We start from the raw sequence: 12,994 nt of genomic DNA, 5'->3' as shown, positions 1-12,994 counted from the left end.
GGTATAAAAAGGACTCACCTCTAGCATCAGGTGTGCTCTTGGCAGAGCGCCAAGGCACCCGGCCGTTATCCCTTTGCTTTATTTTATGTGTCTCTTATTGTCTTTATATTAAACTCTTTAATTTCTAACAGGAGAGTGAACCTCGTTTTTCACAAACGGGCAGGCCTCCCCAGCCGGGCTGCGCTCTGCTCTGGCAGCCCCGAGCTGCCCCTGCAGGATGCAGCTCCGGCCACCACCCGGATACCCCAGACACAGTCTGGACACCCCACACACCTCCCCGATATCCCGGACACCGTCACCCCCATGTCCCGCCCAGCCCCGTCTCGCCTTCCGTCGCCGTTTCCACTTCCGCCGCCATTTCAGCTTCCTGCAGTAGCAGTGGCGATGTCGGCGCTAGCAGCAAATCCCAACAACCCCGTGGTTTTCTTTGATGTAACCATCGGCGGGCAGGTGGGGGTGCCCCAGGACGGGGAGCGGCCGCGCCCGGGGAGGGACTGCGGGGATAATTGGGGGTGTCGGAATGTTGTGGGGATAAGAGGGCACGAGGGGTGCCGGGGGTTCGTCATGGGGCTGGCGGGGCCGCAACTGAAAGCGCTGGGAGGGGCGGTGCCAGGAGACGGATAGCGGGGCTGTGGGGTCACAGGGCCCATCGGGAACGGCTCGCAGGGAAGTGAAGCAGGAGGAGCCTGTAGGGGTGGGGGTGAATGAGGAGACAGGATTTGTGGGAGTGCCCGAGGTCGAGCGGCAGGGGGATGTGTGTGAGGGGATACCTGGAAGACTCACCTGGCCCCCGTCTCCTCAGGAGGTCGGCCGCATGAAAATTGAGCTCTTCGCAGATGTTGTACCCAAAACAGCAGAGAACTTCAGGTAAGGAGCAGCTACCATTCCTGCAGCTCAGCCTGGACTGGAACTGCAAAGGCCTTCTGGTGCAGGAATGGCTTTTGGTGGCAAAGTGATTAGCTGACACCCGCCCCAAACTGCTTCACCTACGCTGTCTTCTCTCTGTTCTCAGAGATGCTGTGTGGCATCCTGGTCTCTCAGGGGACCTTGTCTGGCTGGAAGGGGTCCGGTCCTCCTTGGCTTCCTCTGTGAAGCCTCCTGATTTGCTCTGTGCATTTAGAACAGGCAGTGCCTTGTGCCATGGGGGGGGTCTCCTGGCCACCCAGTTCTCCTGCCTTCAACTGAGGGATGGACCATGTGAAATCCCACTTCCATCAGCGGGATGGACATACCCTGGTCTCTGTCAAACATGGCGCCTGCCCCACATTTACTATCTCTTACAACCTTGGTGTTAAATCTCTGACCTCCTCACCACAAAGAGCACAGAAAATGTTTTGAAATGGCAGGGGGAAGGAGTTGCCATTTCCCGTTCCTGTTTCTCTGGGAAAATCCTGTGCACCAGTTGGTGCAGCTCTCAGACTTCACATGCACCTAACACTCTGCTCTTTTTTTGTTTGCCAGGCAGTTTTGTACAGGTGAATTCAGGTAAGTGGATTATAATGTCCTTTAAGTGTCCCACTGGAGAAACAGGGCTGGGTGAGGTGGAAAGAGTTTGTCTTGAACTTTTTCATGTTGTACCACTACAAAATGGAAGAGTTACAGAAATCTGCTCTGAGGAAATTGTGAGGGGCTTGAAGACTCACCGAGATGGCAGGTTTCTCTTTTTGATGTGACTTTTTTTGTGGCCAGGGGGCTCTAAAAAACCCTGTCTGCAAGCCCATCTTCTCATGCTGCACCTTGCAATGGGATCCTGTGAAGATGATGTATGGATGTTGCAGGGAACAGTCATTTCATGTGCAGAGCCCCGTTGAGGCTTCCTTTTGCCTCCAACAGCAGCAGCTGAGAGGCTGCAGCACCTGGTTGTATTTCAAGGTAGCTGCTAATGTATAGGGCAACTCTTTGGGACTCTGAATTCCTGGAAGAGTTTTGTGTTGGGATATCCAGTAAGTTAAAATAATTTTCCTTTTTACTTCCTTACAGGAAAGATGGTGTCCCTATAGGTTATAAAGGAAGCACTTTCCACAGGTAAATCATCTACTGTTGTTTAGACACTAAATAGCAACCTGAGCCATACGGGGTTTTTTGACCTGCCTTGAGCTATTAGTGGTGTTGGAGACATTTGTGAATCATGGCTAATGTAATTCTGTGGCTTTTGGGGACCTGGGGATGCTGTCAGATGTGTATGCTGGGGTTACTGGGAGGAATCCCCTGTTCCTGGCATACCACATCAGAGATATGGCATCTATCACCTAAGCACTATCCCTGGTCAAAAGCAATGATTCCTAAATGACCTCATGTCAACCACTAATTAATATTTGTTGTAGATTTTAGGCTGCAGCATTCACAGACTCTGTTAACTTCTGCTGCACAGCGAGTCAGAATCCCTTTTTAGCTTACAGTGAGCTTCTTGAGGCTTTTGGCCACTGAGAACTAAGTGTTGTTTTACGTCTTTAGGGTGATAAAGGATTTCATGATCCAAGGAGGTGACTTCGTAAATGTATGTACTCCTGTATTCTTTTCGTCCTTCTCCTCTATGGTATAACATGCTACTGTTTCCAAGGGTCTGTGCTGATTTGTGGGATCCCTTTCTTTTTTGAGGTATCCAGTAGTAACTGGAGGTGTCCTCATAGCACTGCTGCCATCTTACTGCAACAGACCATAAAGCACTTGAAAACAAATCTGGAACCTCGGGTGAACACACATTCTTCCCAAAATATTTTCTTTCTACAATAGGCTGGCAATACCCTGGAAGCTTTCAAAACTTGGAAACTTTTTTTGCCCTGTTTTCCTTCCCTCTTCCGTTGTCCTCATCCAGAGAAAAACCTCTGTGAATTTCAATTCACACTGTAGATAGACCTTAAGTACAGAGCCCAGTGTGTAATGTAAGAGGTCATTTAAATCAAAACTAACCTTTTGTTGCTAAATTGTCTCAAAATAGAAAAGACTTTGCGCCCACAATGGTGGTCGTGCTCTGATATGGGGATAAGCAGAATATATGGGTACGGCTGAAGGGCCACAGGATCTCTTCACTGTCCTAGGACCCAGCAAAATTATTTCATTTTTGGAAGTGTTTCAAAATATGAGGGAAGCGATAAGCTTTTTTAATATAAAACTTGGTTGTATGAAAGTCTCTGAGAGAAATGACCACACAGCAGGCAGTTCAGCCACACCAGACTCTGGGGTAGTTGCTAATTGTGACACTGCTCAGGTGTCCCAGTGCACTTTATTACTTCCACTGCATCTCAACAAGCTTTACAGATTGCTCCAGTATTTGGAATTTATATGTTATATTTATTAAAAAGCCACTTGGAGAGCAAGCACAGTCACACTGACTCCTGAGACAGGGTGCAAGTTTCTGTCTCTGAGCCAACAGTTTAAGTAAACTACAGAGAGCAGGAGGAAAACAAACAAGGGCTGGGCAAGTAGAGCAAAAGATGTGGAGCTGCATGTGGTGTATTACTGATATTATTGTTCTATTAAGTTTGGCCTAATAAAGATCATGTATGTTAAGCAGAAAGGCAATGAAGGGAGACAAGTTGCAGCAAGGCAGAAGAAATGGGTCTGAACTGACACAGAAAGGGAAGCTCAACACAGAAATGGAATGAACTGTCAGGATAGTAAATTTAAGTGACTGTACCAAGAGATACCCATTTTCACTGCTTCTGCAGCTTTCCCTGGAGAGTTCCTCACTGCAGCATCTTTAAGGACCCTGTTGAAGGGTCCCTGCTCAGTCCTTTTGTCATCATACAGGAATGTCTCTGAAAAGCTGAACCCAAGGGCAGGGTGGCCTTTGAGCAGTCCCTCAATTCAATGTGTCTGATGTGAGCCATCTGCCAGACTTCTGCAGAGTTCTGAACTTGTGGGCTGTCAGAGCCTGCAACCTGTAACTGTCACAGCCCATGCTGCTTTCATTGTAAGTGTCCTGAGGTCTGAGTGCTTGGGCTTGTAGTTAAGCACAAGATGTTTGGACTTAATAGAAAGTACAGCACAAACTAGAGAATCTTTATTTTAGAAACTGTCCTAGCAGAACAGATAGGTTGCTTTCCTGTTTCCAGTAAAGTCACAGAAAATAAGGTATATAAACCATAAACTCACCATAAGCCAACTTTTGCCATGCAATCATTTCTGCTTTCTTTGTCACACCAGCCCATACTTCTATGCCTCCTCCCTTTTCCCTTCCTGATGGGTCTGTACCAAGCAATCTGTAGCCTCCACTTCACTCTGGGAGGCTTAGACTTAACTGTACCACCCGCATGGGTTTCTGCCAACATATGAATGGCGAACAATGACCTGTGTAGTTAGAAACCACTTGCTATTCTTGTTCAGAAATGAAACACTGAATGTGTACACTGCTGGTGTATATAAATGGTAATACAACATCCATTTTGCCCTTTACTCTTGCTTGGAGATTTTAAATTTAATTTTTAAATTGAAATGTTCTGTAGCAATTGCTACAGAACAAATGCTGTGGCTGACAGGGTACTTCTCTCATGCAGGGGGATGGCACTGGAGTAGCCAGTATATATAGGGGTCCTTTTGCAGATGAAAACTTCAAGCTGAAACACTCTGCTCCTGGCCTGCTTTCTATGGTGAGTATGAAAAAATGACATTACAGACTGAAAAGCTTTTGGTACTTTCTCTGTGCCCTTTTCCTAAGTTTATACAGTATTTGCTGGACAATGCAATCTCTGCCACTGGGTACAAGGTTTGCTTTGTAACTACTAGTCAAGCACTACTTATGGGTTAATATGTTGAGTAACACAATAGTCCTGATCCTGCATCATCCTTTCTTTGTTGCCTGTTGGAGCGATGGGACAGGCTTGGCTTGATAGCTTTCAGAAGAGCTTAATTCTTACAGTTTTCATACAGTGGTGAGTTGGTGGCGTTTTCTTCTTTCCTGATGCTGTTATCAAACACTGACCTCGGCAAGGATGAAACAGAGAGATTTGGGAAATCCAAAGCCACAGCAGTGTTACCATGGTATCTTTTAAAACAGACTTTCCTGTTCAACATAGTAGGAGAAACTGCAACCATTGCACATTGTCTGGTAGGAACAGTACCCCGACTTTTGGAATAGAAAGCAAATGGAGCTAGTGCTTCAGTATTCCTATCCACAGCTGCTTCTTCAGCTCTTCTTCTCTTTCAGCTGCTCTGCCCTTAAAACCACTTGCTTAGGACATTTCATCATTTGGGTTAGTTATTCATCCATGTTGAAAACATGGCCCAAAAAGAGGTGTAATTGCACAGCTAAGCAGCTAGTGTGCTGTGGTACGAGAGAAGGGATTCACTGCAGTGTTGCCAGCTTTGTGTTAAAGTGGCACAGCTCTGAAGTGGTTATACTGGGTCAAACCATGGATCCCAGCTGGATCCTTTTGAAGCTGGCTAGCATTAACTAGAAAGCCAAAATGACCCTGTCCTGTGCAGTCCTGCAGCTGCAGAACTTCCCCAGTTCACTCATCAGGACAGAAAGTTGCTTTAGTAGCTCCTGCTTGTCAATATTGCAAATGGCCTTCAGTGTTGCAGACGTTTTCTTAATAGAGTGCAAATGCTCTGGGTTCTGTACTTGTGTGTGAATAAAATTTTACATCTGCATCCCACTGTTCCTGTGAGCCCTGTGCCAATACAGTTGTTACTTTTCTCATCATAATCATCAGAACACCTTTTTTTAAAATTTTATTTTTATTCTGAGGAAACCTCCCAAAAGTCAGAAATTAGCTGGGTTTTTTTTCTTGCCCTGGTTTCTGGCTTTCAGTTTTCCCCAGGACAATGCTGCAGCCAATAAGTACTTGTCACAAAAAAGTTCAGTTTTTTTTCAGGAGTGTGCTATAGAGCCTGGACTTTGACAGAGTCTTGTGCACCTTTGTAGAAATACAATAAATGGTTGGTGATTTGGCTCTTGTGCATTCTGGTGTGACCAGAGGTGGTGACATGCTACATCCCAGCATAGGGTGCTCTCCTGCAAATGTGTATCTTGTTTCCTTTGGTTTGTCTAGCAATGAGCTAAAAGTAAGATGGTCTTGACCAACAGCTCTTTCTTATGTGTCTGCCTTCAGTTTTGGCCAGTCTGAAATTGTACACTTGTTGTATTTTGCCATTCTCAACCCCCAGGCAAACAGTGGTCCGAGTACCAATGGCTGCCAGTTCTTCATCACATGCTCCAAGTGTGACTGGTTGGATGGGAAACATGTTGTGTTTGGTGAGTACCTGCAGTAAAAGTTCTGGAGCACCAGCTCACGGATGTCCCTGCAGGGCAGCTGTTAAAATAAATAGTGAGAATCAGAATCTTCTGAGCTGGGAGGAACCTAGAGGGATCATCAAGTCCAACTTCTGACCCTGCACAGGACGCACCAACAATCCCACCCTGTGCCTGAGAGCATTGTCAAAATTCTCCTGGAGCTCTGGCAGCCTTGGGGCTGTGACCATTCCCTGAGGAGCCTGTTCAGTGCCCGACCACCTCTGGGTATGAACTGCTTGTTCTTCCCTCCTCGCTTGTGCTATCCGAGGGATCTATGCAACCTGATACTGTGATGGATCACTTTTGAAATGAATCATTTTTTCACAGGTTAGCTTTCCAGATCAATGTTCAGTGTACTGTATTTGTGGACAAATCCTTGTGCCAGTGCAGAAGGCACAGATGAGTGGATAGATCCCTTTCTGCTCCATTATCAGAGAGGGCCGAGCTTTCAGCAGAGTTTTTGGACAGTAATTTTGTGAAATCACATCTGCTAACTTGCATTTACTGTTGGTTGAACTGTAGGAATTCCAGGCCAGCCTTAAGCTGGTGGTCTCAAACTCCAAATTTCTACACACACCACCCCTGTGATGGGAAAAGTTATTTAATCTGTGCTGAATATAGAGAATGTTTGAAGAGGGATTGTTTCCTTTATGAGTTTAGAGATCAGTAACAAACCCTGAAGTGCCCAATAGCTACACACTGCACAGGGCTTTTCAGGAGGGACAAAAATGCATGTACCTGTGATGAGTGGGGGGGAACAAAGGTAAAAAATGGCCATATTGAAGTGGATGAATTTTTTCATTCCAGGTAAAATTGTCGATGGGCTGTTGGTCATGAGAAAAATTGAAGTAAGTTTGAATACGGCTACTTCCCTGTGAATGTCTGCATTGGAAAGTCATGTACAGGATTAAGTAGAGTTGTCCTGTTCTCTCCTGCTGTCTGTTTACAGGATACCAGGGAATACCAGTGTTGATAACTGGCATTATCGGTTGTCATCATTATAATGTAGCAGGAAATCTGTTGAATGCTGTCAGGCTGTCATATGAGTTGGCTTTGGAAATGCTAGGCTCTTGTGGCTCTGATAGTCTTTGAGCAGGGATTGCGTTCTTGGCTTTATTTGCTTTGCATTTGTTCAGGAGACTGAATTAAAAAGTTGTTCCATCAGCAGCTCAGACAAGAGCGTAAAGCATCTCACTTCTGTGCTATTGCCTGGGATTATGCAGTGGATGCAAAATCATCAGTTCTGCTGATGCATGATCAGCATGTTTAATAAGAAAAATTAAACTAATCTCCTGATGGGCTTCCAGGAGCTGAAGATAAATACAGTCCGGGTGGTGATTGCTGCCAATGTCAGGCCTGGGTGTCATGGCAGGATAATGAGTAGATTTAACAAATAGCAAGTTCTTTGAGACAGCCAGCATTGACTCCATGACACATATGGGATAATGTGCATAAGGGCCTCTAATCTAGAAAGCAGGGCAAACACAGAGCTGTTGGGTTTTGAGAAAAGGTCACATGGAAGGAGCTGTACAGCATGGTATAACCTGCTGGGGGGTTGTGGTGAGCCTGCTTTGGGTATCAGTGCAGTGAGACCAAAGTAAAGAAAATTCGAGATTCAGAGAACAGCTGAGTCCAGCACATCAGGAGGATCAGAATGAGGGCTGCTTTGCCACTGTCTCTTTCCTTTCTGTATGAATACAAGTTTGTTTTGCTTGTGGCAGCTGCTTTTAGTATCAAAGCCAGAGCAGCCTCAAGTATCTCATGAGGAGCTCTCCAGTTTTTGCTCTGTTCCTTCCCTCCAGTTCAAAGGACCAGCCTCTGGTCTGTGTCCCAAACCTCCGCTCACAGAGAGAATTCACCAGTTTACGGTTGGGCCTGTTGCCAAATGTGTAATAGTGCTTTTCTGTTCCTCAGAGCTGTGTCTGGAATTCCCCATTCCTCATGTTACAGAGATATCTCTTAGCCAGTCTTCTAGTACCTGTCACTGCCTGGGTTTGCTGTGCCTTTATAAGTTTTAATGTTCTGTATTTGTTTGTCCCCAGAATGTGCCTACGGGTCCCAATAACAAACCCAAGTTGCCAGTTGTGATCTCTCAGTGTGGGGAAATGTGAAGCGATGAAAGAGCAATGTGGTAAGTCTCAGTCTTCATGCACGGTGCCATGAACTCTGGGCTGCTCTGCTTCTTACTTTTCTCTTGACTTGCTTTCACATTCCTCTGAATCTGCAGAGAGCTGTCTCAGCTCAGTGAAACACCAGAAAGTGCTTCTCTAACAGCATTTGTTTTTTGCCAGCTCAAGTCCCTGAACTGGCTTCCCTCCAAGCTGCACAAACACCAGAGGCAGCACAGCAGGGATAAGATTTTGCAGCTGCAGTTGAGGGGAAGATGGGTTTATGGGAGCTTTTTCTTGGATGGGGCTAGGTTGCCTTGAAGCCTTGATTCTAGAAAGTGGATGAAGGGGAATTGCAGCAGTAATCCATCTGGAATTATCCAGGCAGTCTAGTTGGTGGGAGGCCTCACTTTGACCTACATGTTGGAGAACTCTTCAACACCTACAAAAAGCAGAGTATCCATGGGTGGGACAGGCAGGGATCAAGAAAAGGAGAGGAGAAAGGGAGGACTTGAGCCTCCTTGCTCAGCACAGCTGTAGGATTGCCACCATTGAAGGACCAAGGAATTACCATTTTACATAGTCTTACCTTAACTTGAAAAATGTACCACCGTCCTTATCTGAAGGGAGATGTTTCCACTATTTACTGTTATTCAGGCTTCATTTTGATTAAACCAATAGTCTCAGGCTAACATATAGTATTCTGTTTCCATTTGTCTGCTCATTTTACTGTAAAAACCACAGGTATTTAAACAAATCTGTCTAGATTTCAGTGTGTTGGGCTGCAGCTTGTCAAAAATCTGCTGTATTAGCCTTTTGGTTGCTGATTTTTTTCAAATTTCAGGAGGCAGCTCTGACAAAAGCACATACCCACAATTTTTGACCTTCCATGAAATGATATCCAAAGGCAGCTGGAATTGCCCACAATGTTCCCTCTTTTGTAATAAAGTCTTAGAGATCTGCAGCACTTCAGACTCTTGGGAGCTCTTGCTATTTGATGAAGTGACAACAGGGAATTGTAATCATTCTTCCATTCTCCTGGTACTTCTGGTGGCATTTACAGGCTTTTGAAAAAAGCCTGCTAGCAAGGCTGTTCCGTTTTCTTGCAGAGCTGTGCTGAAGGATTGAGTCCCCTTTAGGGTTGTCCTCAAGCCCAGACTTATTTATCATTTTAGTTTGGAGTACAGGATCTCTGGCCTATGTCCAGCTTGAGCCTGGAAGCTTTTCATTCATAGGTACGAGGCTGGTGCCACCTTTCTTATTTCTCAGCCAGGTCTTAGGAACAGCCTTGTTGCACCCTGATGTCTCTCAGCTGCCTGGGAGTGAGAACAGCTTTTGCATTGCAGACAGCCACATCAGCTACTTGTCAAGATCCTTGAAAATCAGCTAGGAGAAACAGGCACTGTTGGTTTTAACTTCAGAAGTAGATGCAGTTGCCTGGCAGGCAGACCCAGGAGGACTCCTGAGTTCTCTGGATGATGAGAGCTGGTGTGTGCAGCAACTGGCATGCACTTAAAATCGCTGTGTGGCCCCCAGTGTCACTGCATAGCCTGGCTGTTGTAGGATGGGTTGGTAATGGCTGTCCAGTATTTCAGATCTGTTTCTTCTTTCTTTCAGTGTTCCTTTACTGGTGATTAGACCTGTGCTGGCTCCATGCAATTCCAATTCCAGCCAGCTGACCTACTGCCCCAGACTTCTCCGGAGGCCAGATCCATGCTTTTGAGGTTCTCCTGAAATTATTTAATAATGGGCATCTCTTTTTTTTCTTTTTACATTTTGAAATGTAAATAAAGAATTTTTTTAAACATGTGCAGTGCACATCAGTTAACATTTGCGGGAATGGATTGTTCTCCGGGTGGGAAGGGCTGTAGCATCTTCAGCAACATGCATTATCCCTGGCTGGTTCAGTCAGGAACATTTACTGCATGGTATTGAGAGAGAGAAGGGGTGAAAGGAGCTTGGCAGAGCTGTGCTGCACCAGCTCTTTCATTTGGCAGGTAACTACAACTTCCTGGCTGGCAGAAAGGTTCTTGGCATCTTGGGAATCTCCAGAACATTTGTGTGTACAGCCTTGCTGAGGCACAAGGAATTGGTATAGCACAGATTCCATCACTGTGAGTGCTGGGCTCTGAGGAGAGTTCTGATGTAAACAAGTGTCTTGCAGCCTTCCCCTAGCGCAGGGGGGGATCAAGCTATTATGTGCCACAGGTGCTGGAGGAGGAGTTCACCTGGGTGCTACAAGGGTGTTGGAGCAGGCCTGTCATCTGGGGAGCACAGAATGGTGATGCTATAGGAGTGAAGTTGGGGCTGCTTGTCCTGTGTGGTGCATGGAGCGCAGCTGAGGGTGCCTTTCTTCTCCCAGAACAGGACTGGGAGCTCACCCACCTGGCAGAGGACAAGCCAGCACCCTGCACAGGGCTGGGTTCCAGCAGGAGCTTCTCATCCAGCCATTTAAAGGTAAAGGAATTAGGACAGAGTCTGTTCTGTCACATGCAGGCGCATCATCCTATGCGGAGAGATCCCATCCCTCCTTGGGCAGTGGGTGTAGGGTGCACTCTCTGCCTGAGCTGGGCCTTGCCCAGCACTGACATGCTGGCGGAAGCTCCCACAGGCTTGGCTGTGCTCTTTTCTCTCATGGCTCTTTGAAATCCTGGCAGCAGGCTCTGGCCGTCAGGATTCCTATGTCGTCATTTGTGGGACTGCACAGCAGCTGAGGACACTCACTTCTTTCCAGCCTGAGGCATGTCACTTTGTACCTGCAGAACATCAGGTGATAAAAGAAGCACAGACACTGCAGTCCTTTATTCCCCAGCCCCACAACTGCTTTGCAGAGGGCTCTCCTGTGAGAGGAGGGTGGAAGATTCTCAACAGGCTGGCTCAGGTGCCTCAGGGAGCTATGCTTGCCAGTGCAGTGCTGAGGCTTGCACTTCTGGCTGCTGGTACCCAAATTCACTTTTTCATCAAGGATACCAGTTTATTTCTGATCCAGGCTTAGCAGCACTTTTTCAGCCTGATGTATTTATATCACTGTCATCAGCTGGTCTCACGTCCTGCATACAGGGGTCACAGAACTTCCCCAGATTAATTAAGAGCAAATCCATTACTACCTCTTTGTTGTTCCAATGGCTAATTACATCCCATTACATTTCTCTTCAACATGGAATGTGCGAGGTTCCAGCTTTCCAGGTTGTGTGTCTTGTTCCTTACTTGCTGGCTGAAAGTTTTCTCAAAGACCACATTTTTGGGTTGAATTCCCCCATGATGATGTCACCCTTCTGTTGTATGTAGCAAATCCTGGAATCTCCTCCTGTAGAGGTGATGGAGCTCCTCTCAGCTCCAGCATCTTCCTCCAGCTGTGGATGCTGCAGCTTGAGATGGTGTTTCTGGTGGCCTGTGCATTTCCTTAAGGGTCTGAGTTGCCTCCAGACCCCGCAATATTACACCCCAAAGACATTGTTGGGGCTCGCAGTTTTAGCTGTAGGTGCATGGCCCTGACGTCCCCACAGATTTCCTCCCAGAGTTGGAGTTTTCTCCACCATTTTGTCCCTCTCAGGTCACTGCCTGGTGCATTCCCTAATTCCCATTCTATTGTAAATTATTTTTCAGATGAATCACTAAGCAGCTTCCAGTTTTGACATCATTCTAGCTTTATCCAGGTCATCATCTGGGTGCAGATCGTTGTAGGATTGTGTTAGTGTTTTTTCAAGCCCTTCCCTTTGTTAACTGAGTTGAAGATTAGGTGGAAGAGTTCCCAAGAGAGCTGGATGAGACCAGTGTTCCTAATGGGTTGATGTGGTGGGTTGACCTTGGCCTCACTGGAGTCCCTCACCTGGCCATGGTGGAATGTGGGGAACTGGGATGGTGAACTGGACAGTGATTTGTGTGCAGTGCTGAAAGGGCTGATCCCAAGGGGATACATGTTGCTTGCAAAAACGGTGTAGTGGTGGGCCATCTCCCAGAGACCTTCTGGATGGCTGCTGCTGATCTTTCCCTCCTCTAATGTTAGACGAATTACATAGTCAAGGGAGGGCTAGGAATCTGTGGCCACCAACCACATTTTTCAGGTGCCTAAGGAAAATTAACTTGTTGGACAAGGACAGGGTTTTCCTCTGGATCTTCCCTCTGAGGAATCCAGCAAGAGATGTTGGGTATCTCCAGGCCTCTGTAAGGCAAAGACATAGGGGTAGGCAGGCAAATAGGAGCTGAGAGGTGGTGGCTGGAGAACGGCTCCAACAGGGTAAAGGACCCAGCAGTAATGCTTTCCCGACAGCCTGGCTGGGTAGAAGGGCTCAGGGTGAGGAGCTGCCCCCGCCCCTCCGGGAAGGGAAGGATGGGATGCTTAGGGAAAGGCTGATTCCCCGAGGGTCAGCTCAGTGCGGTAGCTGCACATCCGTACGTGGGTCAGTGAGCTCTGATACAGGTCCAAATCCGGCATTTCCCTCTGGTAATTAACGCTCCTGGGCCCTTTCTGCCAATCACTGACGGGAGTAGGCGCCCGGGGAACGCTAGGACCGGAGCCGCCCGCAGGTTCGCTCTGCCCGGAGTCTTTCCAGCGAGCGGAAGCGCGGTCAGGGGCGGGACAGGACAAGAGCCACCGCCACATGGTCGCGCGCACTTCCCCCATCCGGGCCGCTGGGGGAGGGGGGGGGGG

At 47.2% G+C, this 12,994-nt stretch overlaps 1 protein-coding gene and 1 long non-coding RNA gene across 7 annotated transcripts in view; one reads left to right on the top strand and one right to left on the bottom strand.

Annotated features, from left to right (window-relative positions):
- The window catches only part of LOC108446922, an 8,319-nt gene extending 8,260 nt beyond the window's left edge, over positions 1 to 59 (bottom strand). For all 3 annotated transcript variants that reach the window (XR_001862264.1, XR_001862265.1, XR_001862263.1), the window contains exon 1: positions 19 to 59. This is a non-coding gene — a long non-coding RNA (uncharacterized LOC108446922). The remainder of the gene's footprint in view (positions 1 to 18) is intronic.
- Positions 60 to 339: 280 nt separating this feature from the next.
- On the top strand, positions 340 to 11,528 carry PPIH (peptidylprolyl isomerase H). 4 transcript variants are annotated; one of them, XR_001862261.1, is made up of 12 exons: positions 340 to 450; positions 803 to 867; positions 1,462 to 1,485; positions 1,981 to 2,025; positions 2,455 to 2,497; positions 4,497 to 4,589; positions 6,109 to 6,196; positions 7,043 to 7,083; positions 8,278 to 8,366; positions 9,961 to 10,067; positions 10,706 to 10,800; positions 11,004 to 11,528. XR_001862261.1 is itself a non-coding variant. In XM_008634321.2 (10 exons), the coding sequence occupies exons 1-9, from the start codon at positions 385 to 387 to the stop codon at positions 8,344 to 8,346; spliced, it is 534 nt and encodes a 177-aa protein (XP_008632543.1). In that variant the 5' UTR covers positions 340 to 384; the 3' UTR covers positions 8,347 to 8,366; positions 9,961 to 10,150. The 4 variants fall into 4 exon arrangements, 1 of the variants encoding a protein (XP_008632543.1); XR_001862262.1 differs by having other exon boundaries at positions 10,711 to 11,528; XR_001862260.1 differs by having other exon boundaries at positions 10,706 to 11,528.
- The last annotated feature ends 1,466 nt before the right edge of the window (positions 11,529 to 12,994 follow it).

Source organism: Corvus brachyrhynchos, unplaced genomic scaffold (genome assembly GCF_000691975.1).
Source record: "Corvus brachyrhynchos isolate BGI_N302 unplaced genomic scaffold, ASM69197v1 scaffold525, whole genome shotgun sequence".
In the NCBI taxonomy this organism is placed as follows: domain Eukaryota; kingdom Metazoa; phylum Chordata; class Aves; order Passeriformes; family Corvidae; genus Corvus; species Corvus brachyrhynchos.
Note: the sequence above shows the minus strand (reverse complement) of the source record. Positions and strands in the feature narration are given on the sequence as shown.

What these genes read in the sequence shown, in the direction of transcription:
- PPIH (XM_008634321.2), top strand. Translation starts at nt 385, where the DNA reads ATGTCGGCGCTAGCAGCAAATCCCAACAACCCCGTGGTTTTCTTTGAT. An exon ending in AAAACAGCAGAGAACTTCAG is followed by an intron (nt 868 to 1,461) that starts GTAAGGAGCAGC and finishes TTTGTTTGCCAG; the next exon opens with GCAGTTTTGTACAGGTGAAT. An exon ending in CTCCTGGCCTGCTTTCTATG is followed by an intron (nt 4,590 to 6,108) that starts GTGAGTATGAAA and finishes CTCAACCCCCAG; the next exon opens with GCAAACAGTGGTCCGAGTAC.